Here is a 23,243-nt window from a genome sequence, read left to right on the forward strand (position 1 = left end):
ATAAGACACAAGGAAATAATGGAAGTGAGGAACATGGATACAATGAAGGGAATTGACATTTAGACTCCTTTAATTGTAAATAGATGTTTCATTGTTTGTACTCGCAATTTGTACAAAGTGACATGTATTTGGTTATTCTCAAAATATATATGTCACAAAATCTTAATATAATAAGATTTATATAATAAGATAATCGCAAAATACAATATTAAATCTTTATTCTCAAAATAATATATGCTTTTCAAATTAATGATGATCTTCCTCATTAGCATGACTATTCTTTATATCTCACAGTTCGTTTTTTTCCAACAGTGGCCCTAATACTATATTGTAAAAACCATATTGCTTTATCATGAATATACTTTTAAACACAGATGACAATGTCTGTTACTGTACACTTGAAGCAGCTTGTGTGTATTGTTTTTGTTTTCAGAAGGTGGACGAGAAGGAAATGATCGGAAAGAAATACCTGAAAGTGCATCATGGCTTCGTCCTCACAGGAGACAAAGACACAGTAGAAATTTACCCAAAGGTACAGTTTGAACTGTCTGTTAGAAATTACATTTAGTGAACTGTGTAAAGACACAGAAGGATCAGAGACATGTGTACAGCTGGTGTAGCTGCACATGGCCTTACATATTTAATTTGTGTTTTATTTTAACTAAATTGGTTTTCTTTGCGTAAATATTTGATTTTTGAAAAATGTGACTGCCAGAGATGGTGGAATAGCAGCCATTTTACTACAGTTTTTTTTTCAGTTCTTTTAGCCAAGTTTGAAATATTGTCACTGTCAGAAATTCATAACATCTACAACTCAGAAACCGTCCCTGTCAGGTAGCTGACAGGGATGGTTTTTCCAACTTGGCTGCAATAAAGGTCTGAACAATATGATGTAAATAAGACATAAGACACAAGGAAATAATGGAAGTGAGGAACATGGATAGAATGAAGGAAATTGACATTTCGACTCCTTTAATTGTAAATAGATGCATGATTGTTTGTATTGAACCATTTGTACAAGGAGACATGTGATCAGGGTTGCCAACTAAGCAACATTCTCCCTAGATACAGCTTTTAAGAACCTAGTGACAAATCTGTTGAGTTTTTGGTCACACATAAGCTACTTCAAGAAGGTTACCAATACTGCTTGGTGAATGTGGAGTCAGCTTTGCTTGCTGTGTTCAGAGTTTAGGAGAGATCAGCAGCCAGACAGAAATGTGAATGAACTGAGAATGTGCAAAACACTGTTCCTAATGACCAGACACTAATCAATTAGTTTTGTTTTTGTTGTGAGGGATTTAACTTGACTGTTTACTTTTGTCAAAAACTAACTCCTCCTCTCCTTTTATGTCGTTTTTTTTACTCAGGAATTAACCCTCAGATATGAACGCAAAGGCCCAAATTTCTTTGAAGTGCTCATTAAAAATCCAGGCGGAGACTTTTACCTTGAGCTCTTCCACAATAAAAAGAGGGGTAAACCTGTGCTTGAACCAGTGTGGTTCTGTAAAATTCAAAAAGGTCAGTGGTTATTAAACAATATTACCAACACTATATAAAAAAGATGCATTCTGTCTTTTCTGTTAACTGAACTATTCTATATAATTAATGTCAATAATTAACGAGAGCTGAGTCACCAACACCAATACACACTGAAAATGGACTTGTTGCTCTGTGGGTGTAATATTCTGGTTGTAGCTGTCTGATTTAGGATTCATGGATTCAAGGAAATTTATTGTCTTTCCAGAACATGTTGGTACATGAAGGGAACGGAATTAGGTACTCAGGTCCCAGTTCAGAAAATAACAATAATAAAACAGAGAAACAGAGAAAACACATTATAATAAGTAGTCAATAAGTGCAGCAGTTAGAGTGCAGCAGTGAAACGAGGTACAGCGGTCAAAACTAGTGTGGTACAGTATTTCAGTGTGGTGCAGAGTTTATCAGTCTCACAGCTGCTGGGAAGAATCCGTTCTTTAGCCATGATGCTGCGCAACCTCCTGCCTGAGGGGAGGAGGCAAATAGTCCATTTGCAGGGTTGATGGAGTCCTTCATGATGCAAGAAGCCTTATTCCTGCACCTACTGATGTAAATATCACTGATAGTGGTAGGCTGCTGTTAATGATCTTCTGTGTAGACTTCACTACCCGCTGTAGTGCCTATCTGTCTGCAGCAGAGCAGTTGCTGTACCACACAGTGATGCAGGAAGTAAGGACAGTCTCCACCACACAACAGTAGAGGGAAGTAAGGACTGAGATACCAAGACCAGTGCGCTTCAGCCTCCTCAGGAAGTAGAGGCGTTGGTGGGCCTTTTTTACTATGCTGGCTGTGTTGTTACTCCAGGTGAGGTCATCAGCGATGTGCATCCCCAGGTATTGGAGAGCTGGAGACCACCTCAACAGCTGCTCCTCCAATGTGGGGTGATATGGTTGCTGGGATGCTTGGGTGAGCAGTCATAGGTCAGAAGGGTGTACAGCAGGGGGCTCAGGACACATCCCTGGGGGGAACTGGTGTTAAGGATGATAATGAGGAGGAGGAGATGTTGTGGATCCTAACAGACTGGGGCCTGTTTGTTAAAAAGTCCAGTACCCAGTTGCATAAGGATGAGCTCAGTCCAAGTAATGACAGTTTGTTCACCAGAGTTTATGGGATGATGGTATTGAAGGCAGAGCTAAAATCCAAGAAAAGCAGCCTGATGTTAGAGTCCTTGCTCTCCAACTGAGTGAGGTCTAGGTGAACCACAGATGAGATGGCGTCAGCAGTGAAGTGGTTCTTTCTGTATGCGTACTGATGGGGATCCACTGTGATGTTGATGGTGTCTTTTATGTGGGCCATGACCAGCTGCTCAAAGCACTTCATGACTATCGGGGACACTATTGAGCTTTTTGGGACAGGGATAATGGTGGCAGTCTTAAGGCATGTTGGTACAGTCGCCTGGGAGAATGAGGTGCTGAAGATGTCCGTCATCACCCCTGAAAGCTGGTGTGCACAGTCCCTAAGGATCCAGCCTAGGATGTTGTCTGGGCCTACAGCTTTGCAGGGGTTAACTTTCTGCAGGGACCTCCTCACATCTGCTGCGGTCACACTGAGGGGCAGCTCACCTGTTGGCGGGGTGAGCCTAGTGCAAGGACAGGAAATGGAATCCTCGAAATGAGCGTAAAAGGTGTTGAGGGCATCAGGAAGAGACAGGTCCCTGGGGCATTCTGCATCCCTTTTGTTGATTTATGTGTTCACCTGCCATTTAATACGTGATAATGAGAAATTCCTGTTTATTTAATTCCATGAATAGTCAGAAACCCATAGAAGTGCTCAAGACAGCAAGTATGGGTACTGGGACACTCTGATTTATTTAATTATTTTTTATTTATCCAACACAACAAATTTGATCACAGCCGTAATAACATCTGTTGGTTTTTGATGCAAACAACTACAACTGGCACTTTAGAATTAGAACATTAATGATATTTAATGTAATGATATTTTATTTAGCGAAAATGTCTCGTTATTGAATCTTTTGTTGTGAACGCAGTACATAAACTCAGCTATCAATTTGTTTTGTTCTCTATTTAATTTCAGATGACTATCTAAACTCTGGTCATTCAGAAGGTAAGACACTGCATATATATACTGTCCATTATGACATGAGATTTCAGATTTCAGTCTTAAGTCATAAATATTTCACACATTCGTTGTAAATATTTCAACAAGAACAGAACCAGTTGGAATTTCATCAATGTTAAAATGTGCATAGTTTTGAAACCAAATCGTAAGATCACCATGACATTATTGTAGCACCTAAGTTATTGTGTTTTGTTTGTTTTTCACACATTTCACATTTGACCGTTTTTAATAAACTGCTGAGAAGTTGTCTTTAGCTGAATTTACGGAGCTGAACTGGCCTGGCTATTTTGTGTAATATTCATGTACTTTGGTTAGCCTGCTGAAGTATTAGAACAATGCATTTATTATGCATTTGTTATATATGATTTGATGTAATTTGTTCTTATGGTCAACAATATATGATTTGTTGACAATAAGAAAAATATAGAAACCCGCCATCCTTATGCTTTAATCATCCTCATTTATACCTTATGCAAAGTGTTTTACCAGTTACTGTAGTGTATGTTTCAAGAAAGAAAAATGTTTTCACCAGAATGCAATGTAAACATTATTTACATTTTCATGACATTTTGTTTTATTTACATTTTGTTTGTTGTCTTTAATGAAAGTCTTTCTGTAAATCGTAATAAAACATGTATACCTATTTTTGCTGTTGTAGCTTTGGTTTTGAATTTTACATGAAACTTTATCCCTCTGTAAAGTATGTACTCCTTCACCTAAACTTTTGTTGAGTTGATCTGACATGTAGACACAAATAGATACTAATCCACTTAATGATTCATAAACAGGAAGAGCAAATCAAGGACAAATTAAGAGAAACAAAAGCTTCTGAAAGACAGATCCTGTTTTTATATTCGCCAACTTTTTTTCTCAAATGTTCTGATCATCAAAGAAAACAGTTTGTTTTCTGTGTCAATGACATTAAAGAAGAACAATACAGTTGTTAAGCAATTACAATTTTCTCTAAATTTGTTACAGATTTTGGATCCTCAAGTGGAGCAACTGGTGGAGCGACCTCGGCTGAAGGTGGGTCCACAGTTACTAACTCCATAAACCATTTTCTCATGAAATGACTTTTAATACTTACAAGAAAAAAACACACAAAAATAGAACAAGTCTAATTTGATCAAGGGTTAGAAAGATTATAGTGGCTAATTTAAGACAGTTACTCAAATAATGTACTTAAGTACAATTTTGAGGTACTTGTACTTTACTTGAGTATTTCCATGTGATGCTACTTTATACTTCCACTCCACTACATTTCAGAGGGAAATATTGTACTTTCTACTCCACTACATTTATTTGACAGCTTTAGATGAAGATTTGACACAATGGATAATATAACAAGCTTTTAAAATACAACACACTGTTAAAGATGAAACCAGTGGTTTCCAACCTTTTTGGCTTTTGACGTCTTACAAAAAGCAGTGTGTAGTCGGGGTCACATTTCACATGTCTATGAGTTGTTAACAGCTCCACCAAATAGTGATTTTTCCCTCTAAACTTCTCACATGCTTTCATTTCAATAAATGTTCAAATGATCCAATATTTCAGCAAAAATCTAAGATTAGAGAAAAAGTCCAAAAACTGAAAACAGATTTGTGTATCAGAACTTTGTTTTTTCTTCTTTCCTCTCCCATTAATCATCTCACGACCCCTCAGATTTATCTGCTGACCCTTTGGAGGGGCCAGACCCCTAGGTTGGGAACCACCGGACTAAACTACCACAGAAACTAAACCATTTCTGACAATGATGTATGTGCTCCAAACAACTCTCACTGTGCCAATAAATTGCTAAATTATCTATTTCTGCTTAATCAATTTTTGGTGGAGTGCCTCTTTAAACTGCTTGAGAGTTTGCATGGTTGCCCCAAAATCCAACTTTGATTGAAATAGTGCTAAATATTGTAAACAAAATGTATTAGTTAGATAACCTAAATGCTGGTAAACACTGACTGTGTGTACATGCACATTGGTGTCCTGGTCATGATCAGGTTTTGGAGTCTCCCAGGTTACATGTTGAGCATGTATACGACTGCTTTTGGATATACATGTTGTCTGTTTCAGTGTTGCACCAGGATGAGTTTTGCCAACCTCTGCTCTGAAAAGAAATCCTTCAACCTTAACTAGCTATTGATATGGTGATTTTGTTTATAATTATTAAGTTAATTATTAATCAAAGTTCCAAATTGATAGATTAGTAAATTTTGAGACTGAATTTGGACTGAATCTTTTTCCCTGACTCCAGGGTGGTGCCCCATTATTATTAATACATAGCCTATTAATCATTTCTATTGAGTTTAATAATCAATAATTATATTTGATCATCATTAGTTTTTGCTGATAGCCAAACTTGTAGCCAAGGCCCAACATATCCTTCTCCAGTTTCTTCTCCAACTGCAACTTCTTAATTTTTAACTTTCAATGATGCTTGTAAATCGAACGGACATCCTGCAAAAGAGAAAATGTGTCAAAGAGTAGATGAATATGTAGTTAGTAATGGCAAGTTACTGAAAATTTTTATTATACATCTGATATTATCGAGCCTACTGGAGTCAAGACACAACTAGACACAGATGATCATAAATCTGGATACTGTTGGAATCATGTAAACAGGGATATAAGTAACCAGGTTTCTCATGTTCTATGTAAACCACTGAATATGATCAAAACCAGGATACTAGTGTGTATGTAAACACACTCACTGTGGCCTGTATGCTGCAGAATCAGAATGAGCTTATTTCCTAAGAAATAAGGTACAATTTTTGTAAGTTTTTCCAAGAAAATGATGAAAGGGATCATAACGACTGGATTAACCATTTAATCTCAACATGTCTTTGTGGTGTTTGTTGAGTTAGAGGCTTTCAAACGAAACAGAACAGGGCTAATTTGATCAAGGGTTAGAAATGTTACAGTGGCTGCATGGAACATCAAATAAAACAAAAAAACGGAGATTTGAGGACTTTAAAAATGGCGTGGAGGATGAATGAAATTATATCCATAAAATGTAGAACTGACCTGTCAAAATCAAAACTGAAAAAAAAAACCCCAGAAAATCTATGGCATGAATGAAGTTTGTGTTTTTGTAATATCAGACAAATTTCAGTCAGCTCCACTTCAAATACAAAAAGTTAAAGTTATATAGAAATTGTTGATTGTATGAGTGAAAGGAGCAGTGAAATCTGACCCCATGTGTTTTATCACAATGATCAGAGGGTGAGAGATTCAAGACTGCGTTTGCTTCGGCGGTCATTTTTTGATAAAACCCTTTGTATTGTAAATCTTTAGGAATGAAGTTAGCCTGATGCTAAACTTATTTTCTCAAGTGTTCTGATCATTAAAAAAGCAGTTTGTTTTCTGTGTCAATGACATTAAAGAAGAACAATACAGTTGTTAAGCAATTACAATTTTCTCTAAATTTGTTTCAGATGTGGGATCCTCAAGTGGAGCAACTGGTGGAGCGACCTCAACTGAAGGCAGGTCCACAGGTATTAACTCTGCCATTTTCTCATGAAATGACTTTTAATACTTACATGAAAAAAACACACCAAAATAGAGCAAGCCTAATTTGATCAAGGGTTAGAAAGATTATAGTGGCTAATGTAAGACAGTCCAAAACCTGAAAACAGATTCGTGTATCTTTCTTTTTTCTTCTTTCCTCTCCCATTAATCATCTCACGACCCCTCAGATTTATCTGCTGACCCTTTGGAGGGGCCAGACCCCTAGTTTGGGAATCACTGGACTAAACTACCACAGAAACTAAACCATTCCTGATGTATGTGCTCCAAACAACTCTCACTGTGCCAATAAATTGCTAAATTATCTATTTCTGCTTAATCAATTTTTGGTGGAGTATTCCTTTAAACTGCTTGAGAGTTTGCATGGTTGCCCCAAAATCCAACTTTGATTGAAATAGTGCTAAATATTGTAAACAAAATGTATTAGTTAGATAACCTAAATGCTGGTAAACACTGACTGTGTGTACATGCACATTAGTGTCCTGGTCATGATCAGGTTTTGGAGTCTCCCAGGTTACATGTTGAGCATGTATACAACATTTCCTGTTTTCAGAAATCCGGCCTTATTGCAGTTTTGAGAAACCTGGATATGCAACCAGAGAGGTGTTCCATCAAGCTGGATAAAAGGAAAGCCTGGCTTACTTAATAAGTCTTGCTAATTTGCCTTGAGATATATAAATAAAAATTAATTGAATTGATTGATTGAAGCCATTGCTGTGGCTTATATGATTACCTGCTCAGTAACCATGGTAATTCATTCAGCTGAACTAGCCTGCTAAATCTCAGAAATCTAAGGAAAGGATTACCGCTTTCTTGGTCTGTTCTGTGGGAGGGAAAAGAAGGAACTTCAGTCACCAGGTGACACACGTATATACGTACATTTAGCTAGATTAATATTGTGTGTTTTGCTCTTTTACCTTTTTTAATTAATGCTTTTGGATATACATGTTGTCTGTTTCAGTGTTGCACCAGGATGAGTTTTGCCAACCTCTGCTCTGAAAAGAAATCCTTCAACCTTAACTAGCTATTGATATGGTGATTTTGTTTATAATTATTAAGTTAATTATTAATCAAAGTTCCAAATTGATAGATTAGTAAATTTTGAGACTGAATTTGGACTGAATCTTTTTCCCTGACTCCAGGGTGGTGCCCCATTATTATTAATACATAGCCTATTAATCATTTCTATTGAGTTTAATAATCAATAATTATATTTGATCATCATTAGTTTTTGCTGATAGCCAAACTTGTAGCCAAGGCCCAACATATCCTTCTCCAGTTTCTTCTCCAACTGCAACTTCTTAATTTTTAACTTTCAATGATGCTTGTAAATCGAACGGACATCCTGCAAAAGAGAAAATGTGTCAAAGAGTAGATGAATATGTAGTTAGTAATGGCAAGTTACTGAAAATTTTTATTATACATCTGATATTATCGAGCCTACTGGAGTCAAGACACAACTAGACACAGATGATCATAAATCTGGATACTGTTGGAATCATGTAAACAGGGATATAAGTAACCAGGTTTCTCATGTTCTATGTAAACGACTGAATATGATCAAAACCAGGATACTAGTGTGTATGTAAACACACTCACTGTGGCCTGTGTGCTGCAGAATCAGAATGAGCTTATTTCCTAAGAAATAAGGTACAATTTTTGTAAGTTTTTCCAAGACAATGATGAAAGGGATCATAACGACTGGATTAACCATTTAATCTCAACATGTCTTTGTGGTGTTTGTTGAGTTAGAGGCTTTCAAACGAAACAGAACAGGGCTAATTTGATCAAGGGTTAGAAATGTTACAGTGGCTGCATGGAACATCAAATAAAACAAAAAAACTGAGATTTGAGGACTTTAAAAATGGCGTGGAGGATGAATGAAATTATATCCATAAAATGGAGAACTGACCTGTCAAAATAAAAACTGGAAAAAAAAACCCAGAAAATCTATGGCATGAATGAAGTTTGTGTTTTTGTAATATCAGACAAATTTCAGTCAGCTCCACTTCAAATACAAAAAGTTAAAGTTATATAGAAATTGTTGTTTGTATGAATGAAAGGAGCAGTGAAATCTGACCCCATGTGTTTTATCACAATGATCAGAGGGTGAGAGATTGAAGACTGCGTTTGCTTCGGCGGTCATTTTTTGATAAAACCCTTTGTATTGTAAATCTTTAGGAATGAAGTTAGCCTGATGCTAAACTTATTTTCTCAAGTGTTCTGATCATTAAAAAAGCAGTTTGTTTTCTGTGTCAATGACATTAAAGAAGAACAATACAGTTGTTAAGCAATTACAATTTTCTCTAAATTTGTTTCAGATGTGGGATCCTCAAGTGGAGCAACTGGTGGAGCGACCTCAGTTGAAGGCAGGTCCACAGGTATTAACTCTGCCATTTTCTCATGAAATGACTTTTAATACTTACAAGAAAAAAACACACAAAAATAGAACAAGCCTAACTAGATCAAGGGTTAGAAAGATTATAGTGGCTAATGTAAGACAGTCCAAAACCTGAAAACAGATTCGTATATCTTTGTTTTTTCTTCTTTCCTCTCCCATTAATCATCTCACGACCCCTTAGATTTATCTGCTGACCCTTTGGAGGGGCCAGACCCCTAGGTTGGGAATCACTGGACTAAACTACCACAGAAACTAAACCATTCCTGATGTATGTGCTCCAAACAACTCTCACTGTGCCAATAAATTGCTAAATTATCTATTTCTGCTTAATCAATTTTTGGTGGAGTGCCTCTTTAAACTGCTTGAGAGTTTACATGGTTGCCCCAAAATCCAACTTTGATTGAAATAGTGCTAAATATTGTAAACAAAATGTATTAGTTAGATAACCTAAATGCTGGTAAACACTGACTGTGTGTACATGCACATTAGTGTCCTGGTCATGATCAGGTTTTGGAGTCTCCCGGGTTACACGTTGAGCATGTATACAACATTTCCTGTTTTCAGAAATCTGGCCTTATTGCTGTTTTGAGAAACCTGGATATGCAACCAGAGAGGTGTTCCATCAAGCTGGATAAAAGGAAAGCCTGGCTTACTTAATAAGTCTTGCTAATTTGCCTTGAGATATATAAATAAAAATTGATTGAATTGATTGATTGAAGCCATTGCTGTGGCTTATATGATTACCTGCTCAGTAACCATGGTAACTCATTCAGCTGAACTAGCCTGCTAAATCTCAGAAATCTAAGGAAAGGATTACCGCTTTCTTGGTCTGTTCTATGGGAGGGAAAAGAAGGAACTTCAGTCACCAGGTGACACACACACACACGTATATACGTACATTTAGCTAGATTAATATTGTGTGTTTTGCTCTTTTACCTTTTTTAATTAATGCTTTTGGATATACATGTTGTCTGTTTCAGTGTTGCACCAGAATGAGTTTTGCCAACCTCTGCTCTGAAAAGAAATCCTTCAACCTTAACTAGCTATTGATATGGTGATTTTGTTTATAATTATTAAGTTAATTATTAATCAAAGTTCCAAATTGATAGATTAGTAAATTTTGAGACTGAATTTGGACTGAATCTTTTTCCCTGACTCCAGGGTGGTGCCCCATTATTATTAATACATAGCCTATTCATCATTTCTATTGATTTTAATAATCAATAATTATATTTGATAATCATTAGTTATTGCTGATAGCCAAACTTGTAGCCAAGGCCCAACATATCCTTCTCCAGTTTCTTCTCCAACTGCAACTTCTTAATTTTTAACTTTCAATGATGCTTGTAAATCGAACGGACATCCTGCAAAAGAGAAAATGTGTCAAAGAGTAGATGAATATGTAGTTAGTAATGGCAAGTTACTGAAAATTTTTATTATACATCTGATATTATCGAGCCTACTGGAGTCAAGACACAACTAGACACAGATGATCATAAATCTGGATACTGTTGGAATCATGTAAACAGGGATATAAACCAGGATACTAGTGTGTATGTAAACACACTCGCTGTGGCCTGTATGCTGCAGAATCAGAATGAGCTTATTTCCTTAGAAATAAGGTACAATTTTTGTAAGTTTTTCCAAGACAATGATGAAAGGGATCATAACGACTGGATTAACCATTTAATCTCAACATGTCTTTGTGGTGTTTGTTGAGTTAGAGGCCTTCATGGGTCCACTCAGTTCTCAGGGACTGAGAGACCGGGTCCAGTTTTCCACCGGTCCACTTTGGATCATGAAGACCTCTAGTTTGAATGTAAATTAATTAACCTATTTATTCAGCAATTCTTCAACAAACTGATGTCACCAGTTATTAATCTAAATCAACAAGTTATTTTCATCCCCTCTGCCCTCAGGAAAGAACTTTGTGGATAAACACCAGTGTGCTCTGATCGAGAGAGTGAACAATATAGATTCAATCTTGGATCATCTCCAGAGTAAAGGCGTAATCCAGCAAGAAGTTTATGATACAATCAGGGATATATTGACCTCTCAGGATAAGATGAGGAAACTCTTCAATGCTCTCCTGAAAGCAGGTGATAAAGCCAAAGAAATCTTCTACACAATCCTTGAGAAGAAGGAGCCATTTCTTGTTGCTGATCTCAAGAGGAAGGAGTCTTAAAAACTATGACATGGTGAAATTTGCTTTTTTGACCAAACATAGACACTGGATACTTAAACCTGATATTATTTTTATATTATATATGTATATTATTCTTTCTTCATTATGTGATAATGTCAAATGAAAAAATACTGTTAAACAAGGTTGCTCAAACATTTTATCTAAAGAAAAAGAAGAATTGATTGGGAGTTTGGAGTCAATAGCAAATACATATCAAGTTATAAAATGATACAATTTGTGTAGTTTAGGATGTAAAATTTTGGATAGCTTAAGTATTTTTCAGAAAACTAAAAAAAGACAGAGCCTGTGTCTGAAATGACTCTTTTACACACTATATTTACCCTCTGCCACTTTATTTGAGCATCTGAACTCTGAGTGTGTACATTTATCCACTCTGTGGCATGTACACCAGAGAGATCTTTGATCTGGACTGATGTGACTCACTGGGTCCCAAAATCTAAAATATTTGTCTTTATTGTGTTTAGAAACAGGTACAGTGGTCTTATTTCCTAAAAGCATCTTAAGGCTAAGATGATCGTAAAATCCAACTTATGAAGCCTCCTAAGTTTAAGAAGTATTTCCCAACAGCATCGTAACAGAAGACGCTGTTAGAAAGATTAGAAGAGTAGATTAACAAGTGACTCCTGCCCACTAAAGAAGCTCCGCAACCTGCAGGAAGAACCAAAAACTACGTTTTATATACGTTTTCATTGTTTTATTACATTTTTAAGTCTATACTTTTTTTCATAAACACTTGATGTCAAATGAATGATGTTGATGTTTAAATTAGAAAGTAAAACTAAACCAATATTAACACACATTATTGAATTTCAACAATTGATCTGCCAGTTTGTGTCATCATCATCCTCTCCCTCTTCTTGCATCATATATACATCTCTTTCTTCTCTGATGGTATATTTTCAGGTTCCATATCTTCTCTCTTTATTTTATTTATGGTGTGTATGTTGTATGACAGAATGACACATATTAATGATACTGAGGAAATAGGAACCTCCACTGCTTCTTTTTAGTTTTATTATGATCTTCAGAGTAACGTCTGTCTCGAGCAGCAGCTAAATCAAAGTTTATTTCTTAAACCGTCTTCCACCCAGTAACATGAATTGTAAAGACTGTAGACTGTTAACTGCACATTAAGCTTTGTTTTCATTCTGAACAATTTTCACTGTAAAACATATATTTGTGTTGTTTACAACATTTACCCTTTGTGATGTTTATTTTCAACATTTTAACTATTTCAACTGACTTACAGACGGTTAAATATGCAAAGTCACTTCAAAATGTCTTCAGCATCATCTTCATCACCACAGAGCCGATGTTAATAATCTTTTAATGATGTGCACTTTCTCTGTATTGCTTTGGGAAATTGTAGAAATTTAAGAGCATTATGATCAATCATTATCAGGAAATGAGGACCTGGTTTGGCTGACAGTGTAGCAGCAAAGACTCCTCACTGGCACCAACCAGTGTTTCCTTACAAGTCTGTCAAATGTAGAACTGGTTTTAAGGTTTTTACTTGTTTTCAAAGCATTACATGGACTGGCACCAGTCATCTCTCTGAACTCCTCAGACACGATTCAACCTCCAGGTCTCAGCATTTGAGGCACATTTCAAATGTATTTTATAGTCAGTAACTTTTACTTGAATTTTATAAGCAACAGGATGATATCTTTCTTTGTTTTTATAATGAAATACAGTAGAAAAATAGGGTGCAGTTTTGATTTTCACTAACTGTAACTCATTGTGGCTGAGCTTCACAAAACAAAGCTCCCAGCTAAGTGTGATATTTGTAAACTCAAATGTAAATGTCAGTTTAGGTTTTAACTTTGCAGATCACTTTTAACCTGCAGAAATCTGCACATACTGAACAGAGAAGACTGTGGAACAATTTATAACAAAAGGTCTTATATTCACCTTTTATTTCATCTTTTTTATTCCACACAAATAAACATTGACTGTGCATTTTGTACAATGTGTATTTTTATTTAAGCATATGTTTTTAAATAAATTGTCTTGATATGAGTTCATTCTCATTTATTTATTCTGGTGTAACTTAAAACTCACTAATCCAGCAACAGTATTTGAGTAATTTTAGTCAGATTTTTTAGTTTCTGCCAATATACAAAAACTTCAGGACTTTAAGCAGTGTTCTTAACAATTTGTGGAATGCTTTGGATTTAGACGTATCATGAGTCCTACTGCTCCTGAATCTGACTTTGTGTACGATGCTGTTCACCAAAACAGTTTCACAAATTACGAAAAGTGTTCAGCGACTTTATCTTGTTTTAGTTGAATGTGTGGACTACAGAGGTGGAGTTCATTTTTCCCTTTACCTCCAAACACCTGATCATATAAAATCAAGCTTTTCATTGTTCATTTCCTACGTCTAGGACAGCATTTAAACAAGAAAGTAGATAAATGTGAGGTTTGTAACTGCAAGAAAAATGCTGAGCATGCACTTATGAGCTGTCACATGTGAAACATAAGACTCTGATTTCAGCCTCCTCCCATCTGACCAAATGACAAATCCTTAATGTGTAAAAATCTAGATCGAGGCCAAGACATCAGGTAGATGAGAACACAAGTCAGTGTTTTCCCTCCTCCTCCAATCACATTTATAACTTTTCAGTTCCTGACATGATTGATACGTACCTCCTACTTTAAACTTTTAAACAACCTGAAGTGCCTTTCCTTTATCCAAAGGTATAATAATTTGAGAAGACGTTTGGGCTTTCATTACAACAAAATCATGAAAATGAAGATTGTTCTCTGGCATGGAGGTTTTGTGGGAAACACTCAGAACTACTTTCTTCTTCTTCTAGATAAAAAATCACACCACTTGCATCCTTTATGACATTACAGCACTTTAATGCATCAGTTTAAACATGAATATTATCTTACTGGCAATATTCACCTCAATTTCATCATATCAGCGAAGAATTGAAACCCTTTGAATAATTACAGACACAAATGAAAGTTATGATCAGTGTGCACATTTTGAAGAACTTGGAGGTAAAAACATGTGACTCTCTGTCACATCAATAAACTTGCACCATATATATTTTTAGGCAACTTCATTCTCTCAAATAATCAGAACCAAACATAACAATGAGGGAATTTATTATAGATTTTAAAATAGAAAATATATTGAATGACCCTCATGTAGTAAACAGCTCCATTGTTGCCGCCTGGTAATTTCAAAGGTTACAGTACATTCATAGGCAACGCTATTTATTTCTATAGCACCTTTCAACAAAAAGGTATTAAGACAAGATATCCAGTAAAACAACAAAGCATTATAAAAAGACATTTAAAAATATTAAGATAAAATAAGATCAAAAGGAACAAAATATACTAAAGAATAGAGCAAAAATGTACATAAAAAGCTTATACACTCACTTGCCACTTTATTAGGTACACCTGTACAATCTAATGCAAACCAATACAACAGCTCTGCCATGAATTCTACTTTTCGGCTTAAAAGTTTCGAGTTGACGACAACTATACTTGCTATGTTACTATAAGTGTAATAAAAGCTTTGCGAGTAAAAAGCCAAGAAGAGTATTTTATTAATGTGTTCCACCTAAAAAATGAACAGACGTCGACCCCAAATAACTAAAAAAACACTGATTTTTTTGGCTGAATTTCTCCAACATGAATCTGGTGAAAGTGGCGAGGATGCTAGAAGCTAGCATGATTTTGTAAAAAAAAATTGTTCTGAGTGGATCACTGGGAAATAAAATAAAATATGGAAGACTTGTAAAATATGACTCCTTAAATTGTTTGTTTGATCAGGTCTAAATATTCTTTAATAATATAATTAATTGGATTAGCAGCAAAAATGGGATTGTTTTTGCCACTGAACAGGCCACTTCTGTGTTTTAGTTTCTTTTTTTGAGCTGGTGTCTCACAACAGCTTCACCAGATCATTCCTGTCTATTTCCTTGAAAAGCATCTTGGTCACCTCCACAGCTTGCTGGCTGTAGATCTGCTCCATCAGATCCACCACATCTAATATGTCTGTGTTCTCCAGTTTGTTCCATTAGATGCATGGGAGTCCAGCTGGGTAAAGTCTTGTCTCTTTACTTCTTGGGCTTGTAGCTGACTGGTGAATTAAAAACAAATAAACAAAGGGAGATGATTTGAACATAATTTTATTGATAATAGTTGAACAGCTCCTCTGAATGCAGCATCAGTTCTAATCATGATTTAAACTATTGGATGATTTTCAACCTGCATCTTATTGAATGAAGATTTGTTGTAAAAAGTCAGACTGATGTGATATTACTCACTTTCGGGACCAGTGGAGATAATTCATCCATAGTGTATTCTTCTAAGTGTTCCTCTGAGTGTTTATCATGTCAGATTTTTGGTAACATTTCTAACCCTTGATCAAATTAGGCCTGTTCTGTTACGTTTGTTTTTTTCTTGAAAGTATTAAAAGTCATTTCATGAGAAAATGGCAGAGTTAATACCTGTGAACGTGCCTTCAGGCAGGGCCGCTCCACCAGTTGCTCCACTTGAGGATCCCACATCTGTAACACATTAAGGGAAAATCGTAATTGTTTAACAACTGTATTGTTCTTCTTTAATGTCATTGACACAGAAAACAAACTGCTTTTTTAATGATCAGAACACTTGAGAAAAAAAAGTTGGCTAATATAAAATCAGGATCTGTCTCTCAAATTTGTTTCTCTTAATTTGTCCTCGATTTGCTCTTCCTCCACAGAGGAATAACATATCTCACTTTGAATACAGACCATAGACTGTATAAAAATGACGTAGTTACCGTGACGCCACCTGTTGGTTTCTGAAGAGCGGTTTTGAAGCTCAAAGTGAGCCGCTCCAGCCGTCGCCATCTTGGCAGGACGTGACGCTGCCTAACTCCCAGCCAATCAAAAATGGGCAAAGAGGCGGGCCGAATGGCTGAAACAAGCCACCTAGCGGCTGGCGGACCTGTCACTCAAAGCAGCCATGTCCTTCATGATGCATAACTTTACGGCTTAATAAAATTTAAACGATTGTGTTATAAAAAATTCATGAAAGGAGAAATTAGCTACAGAGACCAAAATTGTTTTTTGTACCAGGCTGTAAACATGTTTATTTCAGCTGTAAAGTTGGGCATTTTAACATGGCGGTCTATGGGGAATGACTCGCTTTTGCAGCCTCAAGTGGCCGTTCAAGGAACTGCAGTTTTTGGCACTTCCACATTGGCTTCATTTTACAGCCCCAGAGGTTGCTGCTTGATACAGACACAATACTTGTGAGTAGGATCGATTCATTGTTATTATGGCTCTGCACATGAGATTTGTTGACAATAAAAAAAAAAAACAGAAAATTACCTTATCTGTATTTATCAGTATTTCAGTCAACTTTACATTTAAAGAAGCAAAATGCAATGTTTGCAATCATGCATGTTTTTAAATTGAAGTGCCTTTTTATGTTTTGCAATGTACCTCCCTCTCTCTTTAGCACCACAGCAAGGTCCAGTTGACACAACAACTTCAGAGCTCCAATAATATCATGATGATCTTATGATTTGGTTTCAAAACTACAAACATTTTAAAAATTGGTGAAATTCCAATTGGTTCTGTTCTAGTTGAAATATCTGCAACTAATGTGTGAAATATTTATGACACATGACTGAAATCTGAAATCATGGACAGCACATATATGCAGTGTCTTACCTTCTGAATTTAGAAAGTCAACTGAAATGAAATAGAGAACAAAACAAATATTGATGAAATGGCAGGTGAACACATAAATCAGACAGCTACAACCACAATATTACACCCACAGAGCAACAAATCCATTTTCAGTGTGTACTGGTGTTGGTGATTCAGCTCTTGTTAATTATTGACATTAATTTTATAGAATAGTTCAGTTAACAGAGGTGACAGAATGCATCTTTTTTATATAGTGTTGGTAATATTGTTTAATAACCACTGACCTTTTCGAATTCTACAGGTCCACACTTGTTTACCCTCCTTTTTAGGACTGTAGAAGAGTTTAAGGTCGAAGTCTCTGTCTTGATTTTCAATGAACACTTCAAAGAAATTTGGGCCCTTGCTGTCATATCTGAGGGTTAATTTCTGTGTATAAAATACAACATAAAAGGAGAGGAGGAGTTAGTTTTTGACAAAAGTAAACAGTCAAGTTAAATCCCTCACAACAAAAACAAAACTAATTGATTAGTGTCTGGTCATTAGGAACAGTGTTTTGCACATGCTCAGTTCATTCACATTTCTGTCTGGCTGCTGATCTCTCCTAAACTCTGAACACAGCAAGCAAAGCTGACTCTACATTCACCAAGCAGTATTGGTAACCTTCTTAAAGTAGCTTATGTGTGACCAAAAAGTCAATACATTTGTCAATTAAAGGAGTCTAAATGTCAATTCCCTTCATTGTATCCATGTTCCTCACTTCCATTATTTCCTTGTGTCTTATGTCGTATTTACATCATATTGTTCAGCTTTTAACTGCAGCCAAGTTGGAAAAACCGTCCATGTCAGCTTCCTGGTTGCAAATCTGAGTTTAAGATGATTTAAATTTCTGACACCTACAATATTTCTAACTTGGTCAAAAAAGAACTATGAAAGTGTTTAAATCCCTGCAGCAAAATGGTTGATCAGTTACATCTAAAAAAATCAAATATTAACACAAATACAATAAATCTATCCAATTGAAATAAAAGATAGTTAAAATGTGCAAGGCCATGTGTGACCACATCATTTGCACACCTTCCAATGGCCTTGATCCTATTTTCTCTTTCATACAATATGTCTGAACCACAATTCACTAAATAACTGAAGCAACGCCTGCGAGCTAGTTCAGGAAGCCCAACTCAAGTTGCTGCTCCACTCACAAGCCATACTCCCCTCACTGTGACATATATCACACGCACCCTTATAATCTGGTTGGTGTACTTAAGTCATCAGTACTCTGCTCACACTTTTGCTGCATTCCTGCTGCCACACCGCTCATACAAGCTATGTTTGATTGCTTCTGTTTGTAGGCCTACAGCATTTCAAAGCCCTCCATCCCAGCATCCACCTGGAGGCTCTGAGTCTATCTTCCCCTGGGAGGGAAGTTAGTACCGTCGCTCCCAACTTCCTGCTGTGTGAGATCAATGTTTCCTTGTGAGGAGTCAAAACATCAGAGCCTAGACGCTAAACATTAAAGCTGTACATTTAACTAATAATCTACTCCATGTGAGTTGGCTGACTGAATTGGAAAAACTGACAGACAGTACAAATTATACCAGCAGTTCACTACATAAATGATAAATGACAGTACAAACTGTACCTTTGGGATAATTTCTGCTGTGAAGTCCGATGGACTTGTGTCTGCTGGGAAGTCTGCTTTGAGGGTGAAGTCATGGCGCATTTTCAGGTATTTGTTTGGACGTGACTTATCGATCACTTTGTATCCGTTTGAGGATTCCTTCTTGTGCACCATCTGGAAACAAAAACAATACACAACAAAACTGCTTAAAGGATACAATAGCAAACATTGTCACCTGTGTTTTAAAGTACATGAACAAGTAATGTGGTTTTTACAATATAGTATTAGAGCCACTGTTGGGAAAAAAAATGAACTGTGAGATTAGTCATGATATTGAGGAAAAGTTCAAATTATGAAAATAAAGCTGCAAATTTGAAAAGCATATTTTATTGAATATATAATAATCTGCTGTAGAATTGTGATTTAATGAGTAAACAGGTGAGAGCAGCCTTCATTAAAAATGAATGAGTATATTTCATCAGTGAGGAAATACTTAGTGTATCGCACTAGCAGTCAAAATACAATAAACCAATGGAATAATTTCTGAGTTGTGTAACCTTGTGAAGCAGCTGCTGAAGCACATTGAGCGCTTGGTTTTGTCCAGACAGCTGTGCCACAGAGAGCAGAGATCAAATCTCAACATATGTTATCAGAAAAGGATTGAAGGCTGCTGCACATTGACACGCAGTGAGCAGAAGGCTTAATTTGAAAAGTTTCCGTTTGTCAGTGAGATCTATAAGCCTCCAAACAAATATAACTCCATCAGGAAACATGTCCACTACCACTTTTATTATTGATTGTCCAGTTTCTTGGCTGCTTTCACATTGACATTGGACGATGATGACGCATCGCTAACATTAGCTACGTTAGCTAGGTAGCCAAAATTAACTAGCTAGCATGTTTATTCACTGACTAACATGGCGGCTTTTAGCTGCATCTCCTGCAAGCGCCTTTCTTTTTTTCTCTTTCCCTCTCTGCTCCACTCTTCCTATTTTCTCCACCGTCCATCTTGCTGCTCAGTCATTTCTAACTGCGCTTGCTGCCAAACCAAACCTGTAACCGCCAACTACTCTCTCTCTGTCTCTGTCTCTGTCTCTCTCGACTAGCTAGCTCTCTCCTTCTACTGCCTGACTGTCACAGCGGGCAGGGCACTGTTGTGTTCAGGGTCCAAAAAAACAAAAACAAAACTGCAGCCTGCAATGGGCCTGCTGGGCCATTTAGCAGGCCAGGCCCCTGGGAAAAGTCCCAGTGCTCCCGATTTCCAGTCCGGGCCTGCCACACAGCCTTGGTTATGTAACATTAGCAACTTAAGATGTCTGTCACTTAACAATATTTAACATTTGGGAAGATCCCTCGTGCTGTTAAGTTTGTTTTCCACTCAGAAAGTGTAAGCTAGCAAGCTAGGCTAACTAACTTCCACTCAAAGTAGAAGATGGCCTAGATCTCTAAAGGCGTTACATGTCAGACAGATGTTGATTTAATTAATGATTTGTTGCATTTTTAAAATAAATTATTAGATGTATTCATTAGACACATGATAGTGTAACGTGACAGTTTTTGTCCTCTTTATCTTACCTTTATAAGAGCTGGTGTTTGATAACCTCTGAAACAAATCTGATCTGTTCATTTTCTTGAAAATCCTCACAGTCAGATCCACAGACTGTTGGCCATAGTTCTGCAACATCAGATTCAATATGTCTGCACTGTTTTCTGTGTAAATCAATTTCAGTGAGATGTCTTGGAGGTCCTTCTGGGAGACGGTCAACTGCAGGACGTCCTTGAATTTCTTTAACTGCTGATAACTCAAATCATTCAGGGTTTCCAAAAGCATCTCTTTAACAGCTGCCATTGTTGCTACCTGAAATAATCAAAACATTAATGAGGCATACAGTACATTTCATCCACTAGAAAAGAAACACTAAAATAGTTTCTCATTGCATCTCATGATGTTGATGTTGGTGTAGCTATATATAAAAGACGTCATTGTTTCTACCTGCTAAGTTCAAAGAAAATGTTTATTGGGTAAATACACAAACTCTTTATTTTATTGAGTGCAGATTAACTGATTTGTATGTTTTAGAAATGTAGATGTAGTAAGATTACATCACCCATATTGCACAAGCTAATAATTGAATGAATAATATTTGTCCAATAGATCACATACTGTATGCCTGTTTTTACTACTTGTGTGTGTATACATTTCTTTAGTAACATCAAGTGAATTATTTTATCTGTACAAACAGGATCATGCAGGATGACCACTGCTCCACCCAGCTAAATCTTTGTAAGGCGCTGGAAGCATCAATGAGTCCAAACTTGATAAAAGGGATTTTCGCACACTTTATTTTGAGCTTTCTGTCTATCAGACCTTCATCAGAACAGACAAGATTCAGTAATGAACAGGCAGGTAAGGATAAATAATCTCATTCTAATCAATGGCAGCATGCAATGCACCTGTTCACATCCTGGTGGTAGACACTCCACCTCTTGGGAATTGTAGTTTTTAAGTGAGGCATACAAGTAGTACACTCATATATTGTACTCTGTGAGGCGGGACCGTCTAAAAAGTGCACCTGTAAAAAGCCACCAGGGTTAAACCTTGGAGGAAACTCAAAATGTTGTTGTAAAGTACTTGTCTGCCATCTCTCTTCTTTTAATTTCCGTGTTTAACAGTTTGTTCTCAACTGATTGGTAAAATAAGTTATTGTTATTACATTTTAATTAAATTATTTAAATTTGACCATATGGCCTTAGTGCGATACATTCCCCCCAAAAATGGCGGTTTTATCACACTTGATACCATGTAGACTATCTTTTTAAAGAAGAATTTGAAAACGTAAATGACAGCTGTCAAGGCATAAAACCAATGATCTGTTGATCTTAACAAATAAAGACTTGATAGTCTAACAATAGTATAGCCCTCAGTGCTGGAAAAAATCTTTAATTAAAAAAAATCGAATCAAAATTGTGACCTTAAAATCAAATCAAATTGTGGATTTGGAGAATCGTGAAAACCCTAGATGTTACCCTCCCCAGGAGTGGTCGGCCAACAAAGATCACACCAGGCATGTAATAATCTGAGAGGACACAAGGGACCCCAGGGTAACGTCTAGGAAACTAAAGGCCTCTCTTGCAGTGATTCATGTCAATGTTCATGAGTCCATCATCAGGAGAACACTGAACATCAACGGTGTGCATGGCAGAGTTACAAACCCACTGCTCTCCAAAAAGAACACTGCTGCCTGTCTATGGTTTGCTCAAAGCCACGTGGATTCATCAGAAGGCTGTTGGAAAAATATTCTGTGGATGGATGAGACCAAAATCGAACTTTTTGGCTTGGATGAGAAGCATTATTTTTGGCAATGAGCAAAGACTGCATTTCAGTATAAGAGCTATATACCATCTGTGAAACATGATGGTGGCGGTATCATGGTTGGAGCCTGTTTTGGCGCCTCTGGACTAGAACGGCTTGCAATCATTGATGAAAAAATGAATTCTGAGTTGTACCAGCAAATTCTACAGGAAAATGTCAAGGTATCCCTTGAGAGTGGCTGCAAAAGTGGGACATTTTGCAAAATAACCTCAAATTATCTTCAGAAAAGACTCTAAAGAAGAGATAACAGCATTAATCAGCAAGAACAGAAGAGGAAATATCATCTTTGGATATATTTTTTAAATCAAAGCAACTAGCTACCTGTCAACTGCTACCTGAAGAGTTATTTTGTGAAGACAAGAAGAGAAATTAAGGGGTCCTTGTGTCCTTGTAGGTGGTATTCTCTCTCTCCATGAACTGGTGTGATGGCAGCATGACCGACGTTTGCGGCAGCCTCTCCTAGTTCTGACTTTGCAGTGTCTTTGTCCATGTCTACGTCTACGTCTGTGTCATCCTGTGGAGTGCACATCATCATTTCTGACATGTGTGCCAACTTTTGTGAGTTTTCGAGCATCCCAAGCCCCTCGAAAATGCAATGGCGTACTTGAATGATAAAACTTAAAGCTGCAAGCAGCGATGAACGGGCCCTCCCCCCGTCGGAGGGAGCGGCAGCTGTGGTGTCACTATTGGAGGTCTCTTTACATGGCTCTGAATTTTCAGGATTATCTTAAACTGTGTGAATTGAAAAAATATTATTTCCTGTGTGCAGTACGTGGCGCTGGAGATGACTTATTGGAAATTGTGTATACATTTGATGAACTATGTGTCATTTAGGCCTCACTTCC

The 23,243-nt window shown here is 36.8% G+C and overlaps 2 protein-coding genes and 2 long non-coding RNA genes across 4 annotated transcripts in view; 2 read left to right on the forward strand and 2 right to left on the reverse strand.

Moving 5' to 3' along the window:
• Window positions 1-23,243, forward strand: part of LOC137178782 (NACHT, LRR and PYD domains-containing protein 1b allele 2-like) — a 123,983-nt gene that overhangs the window by 58,978 nt on the left and 41,762 nt on the right. Inside the window, exons 8-11 of the mRNA XM_067584002.1 lie at window positions 434-532; window positions 1,368-1,518; window positions 3,574-3,603; window positions 9,459-9,518. Coding sequence (XP_067440103.1) covers window positions 434-532; window positions 1,368-1,518; window positions 3,574-3,603; window positions 9,459-9,518 — 340 coding nt within the window. The remainder of the gene's footprint in view (window positions 1-433; window positions 533-1,367; window positions 1,519-3,573; window positions 3,604-9,458; window positions 9,519-23,243) is intronic.
• LOC137178785 (NACHT, LRR and PYD domains-containing protein 1 homolog) overlaps window positions 1-23,243 on the reverse strand; it is a 109,546-nt gene that overhangs the window by 26,319 nt on the left and 59,984 nt on the right. The window lies entirely within an intron of this gene.
• LOC137178780 (uncharacterized) lies at window positions 12,188-13,763 on the forward strand. Its single transcript, XR_010927207.1, has 2 exons — window positions 12,188-12,846; window positions 13,615-13,763. It is a non-coding gene; the product is annotated as an uncharacterized lncRNA (long non-coding RNA).
• On the reverse strand, window positions 14,586-17,866 carry LOC137178787 (uncharacterized). The gene is made up of 3 exons (XR_010927209.1): window positions 17,692-17,866; window positions 16,217-16,276; window positions 14,586-15,846 (listed from the first exon to the last, which is right to left on the reverse strand). It is a non-coding gene; the product is annotated as an uncharacterized lncRNA (long non-coding RNA).

Source organism: Thunnus thynnus, unplaced genomic scaffold (assembly GCF_963924715.1).
Source record: "Thunnus thynnus unplaced genomic scaffold, fThuThy2.1 SCAFFOLD_40, whole genome shotgun sequence".
In the NCBI taxonomy this organism is placed as follows: domain Eukaryota; kingdom Metazoa; phylum Chordata; class Actinopteri; order Scombriformes; family Scombridae; genus Thunnus; species Thunnus thynnus.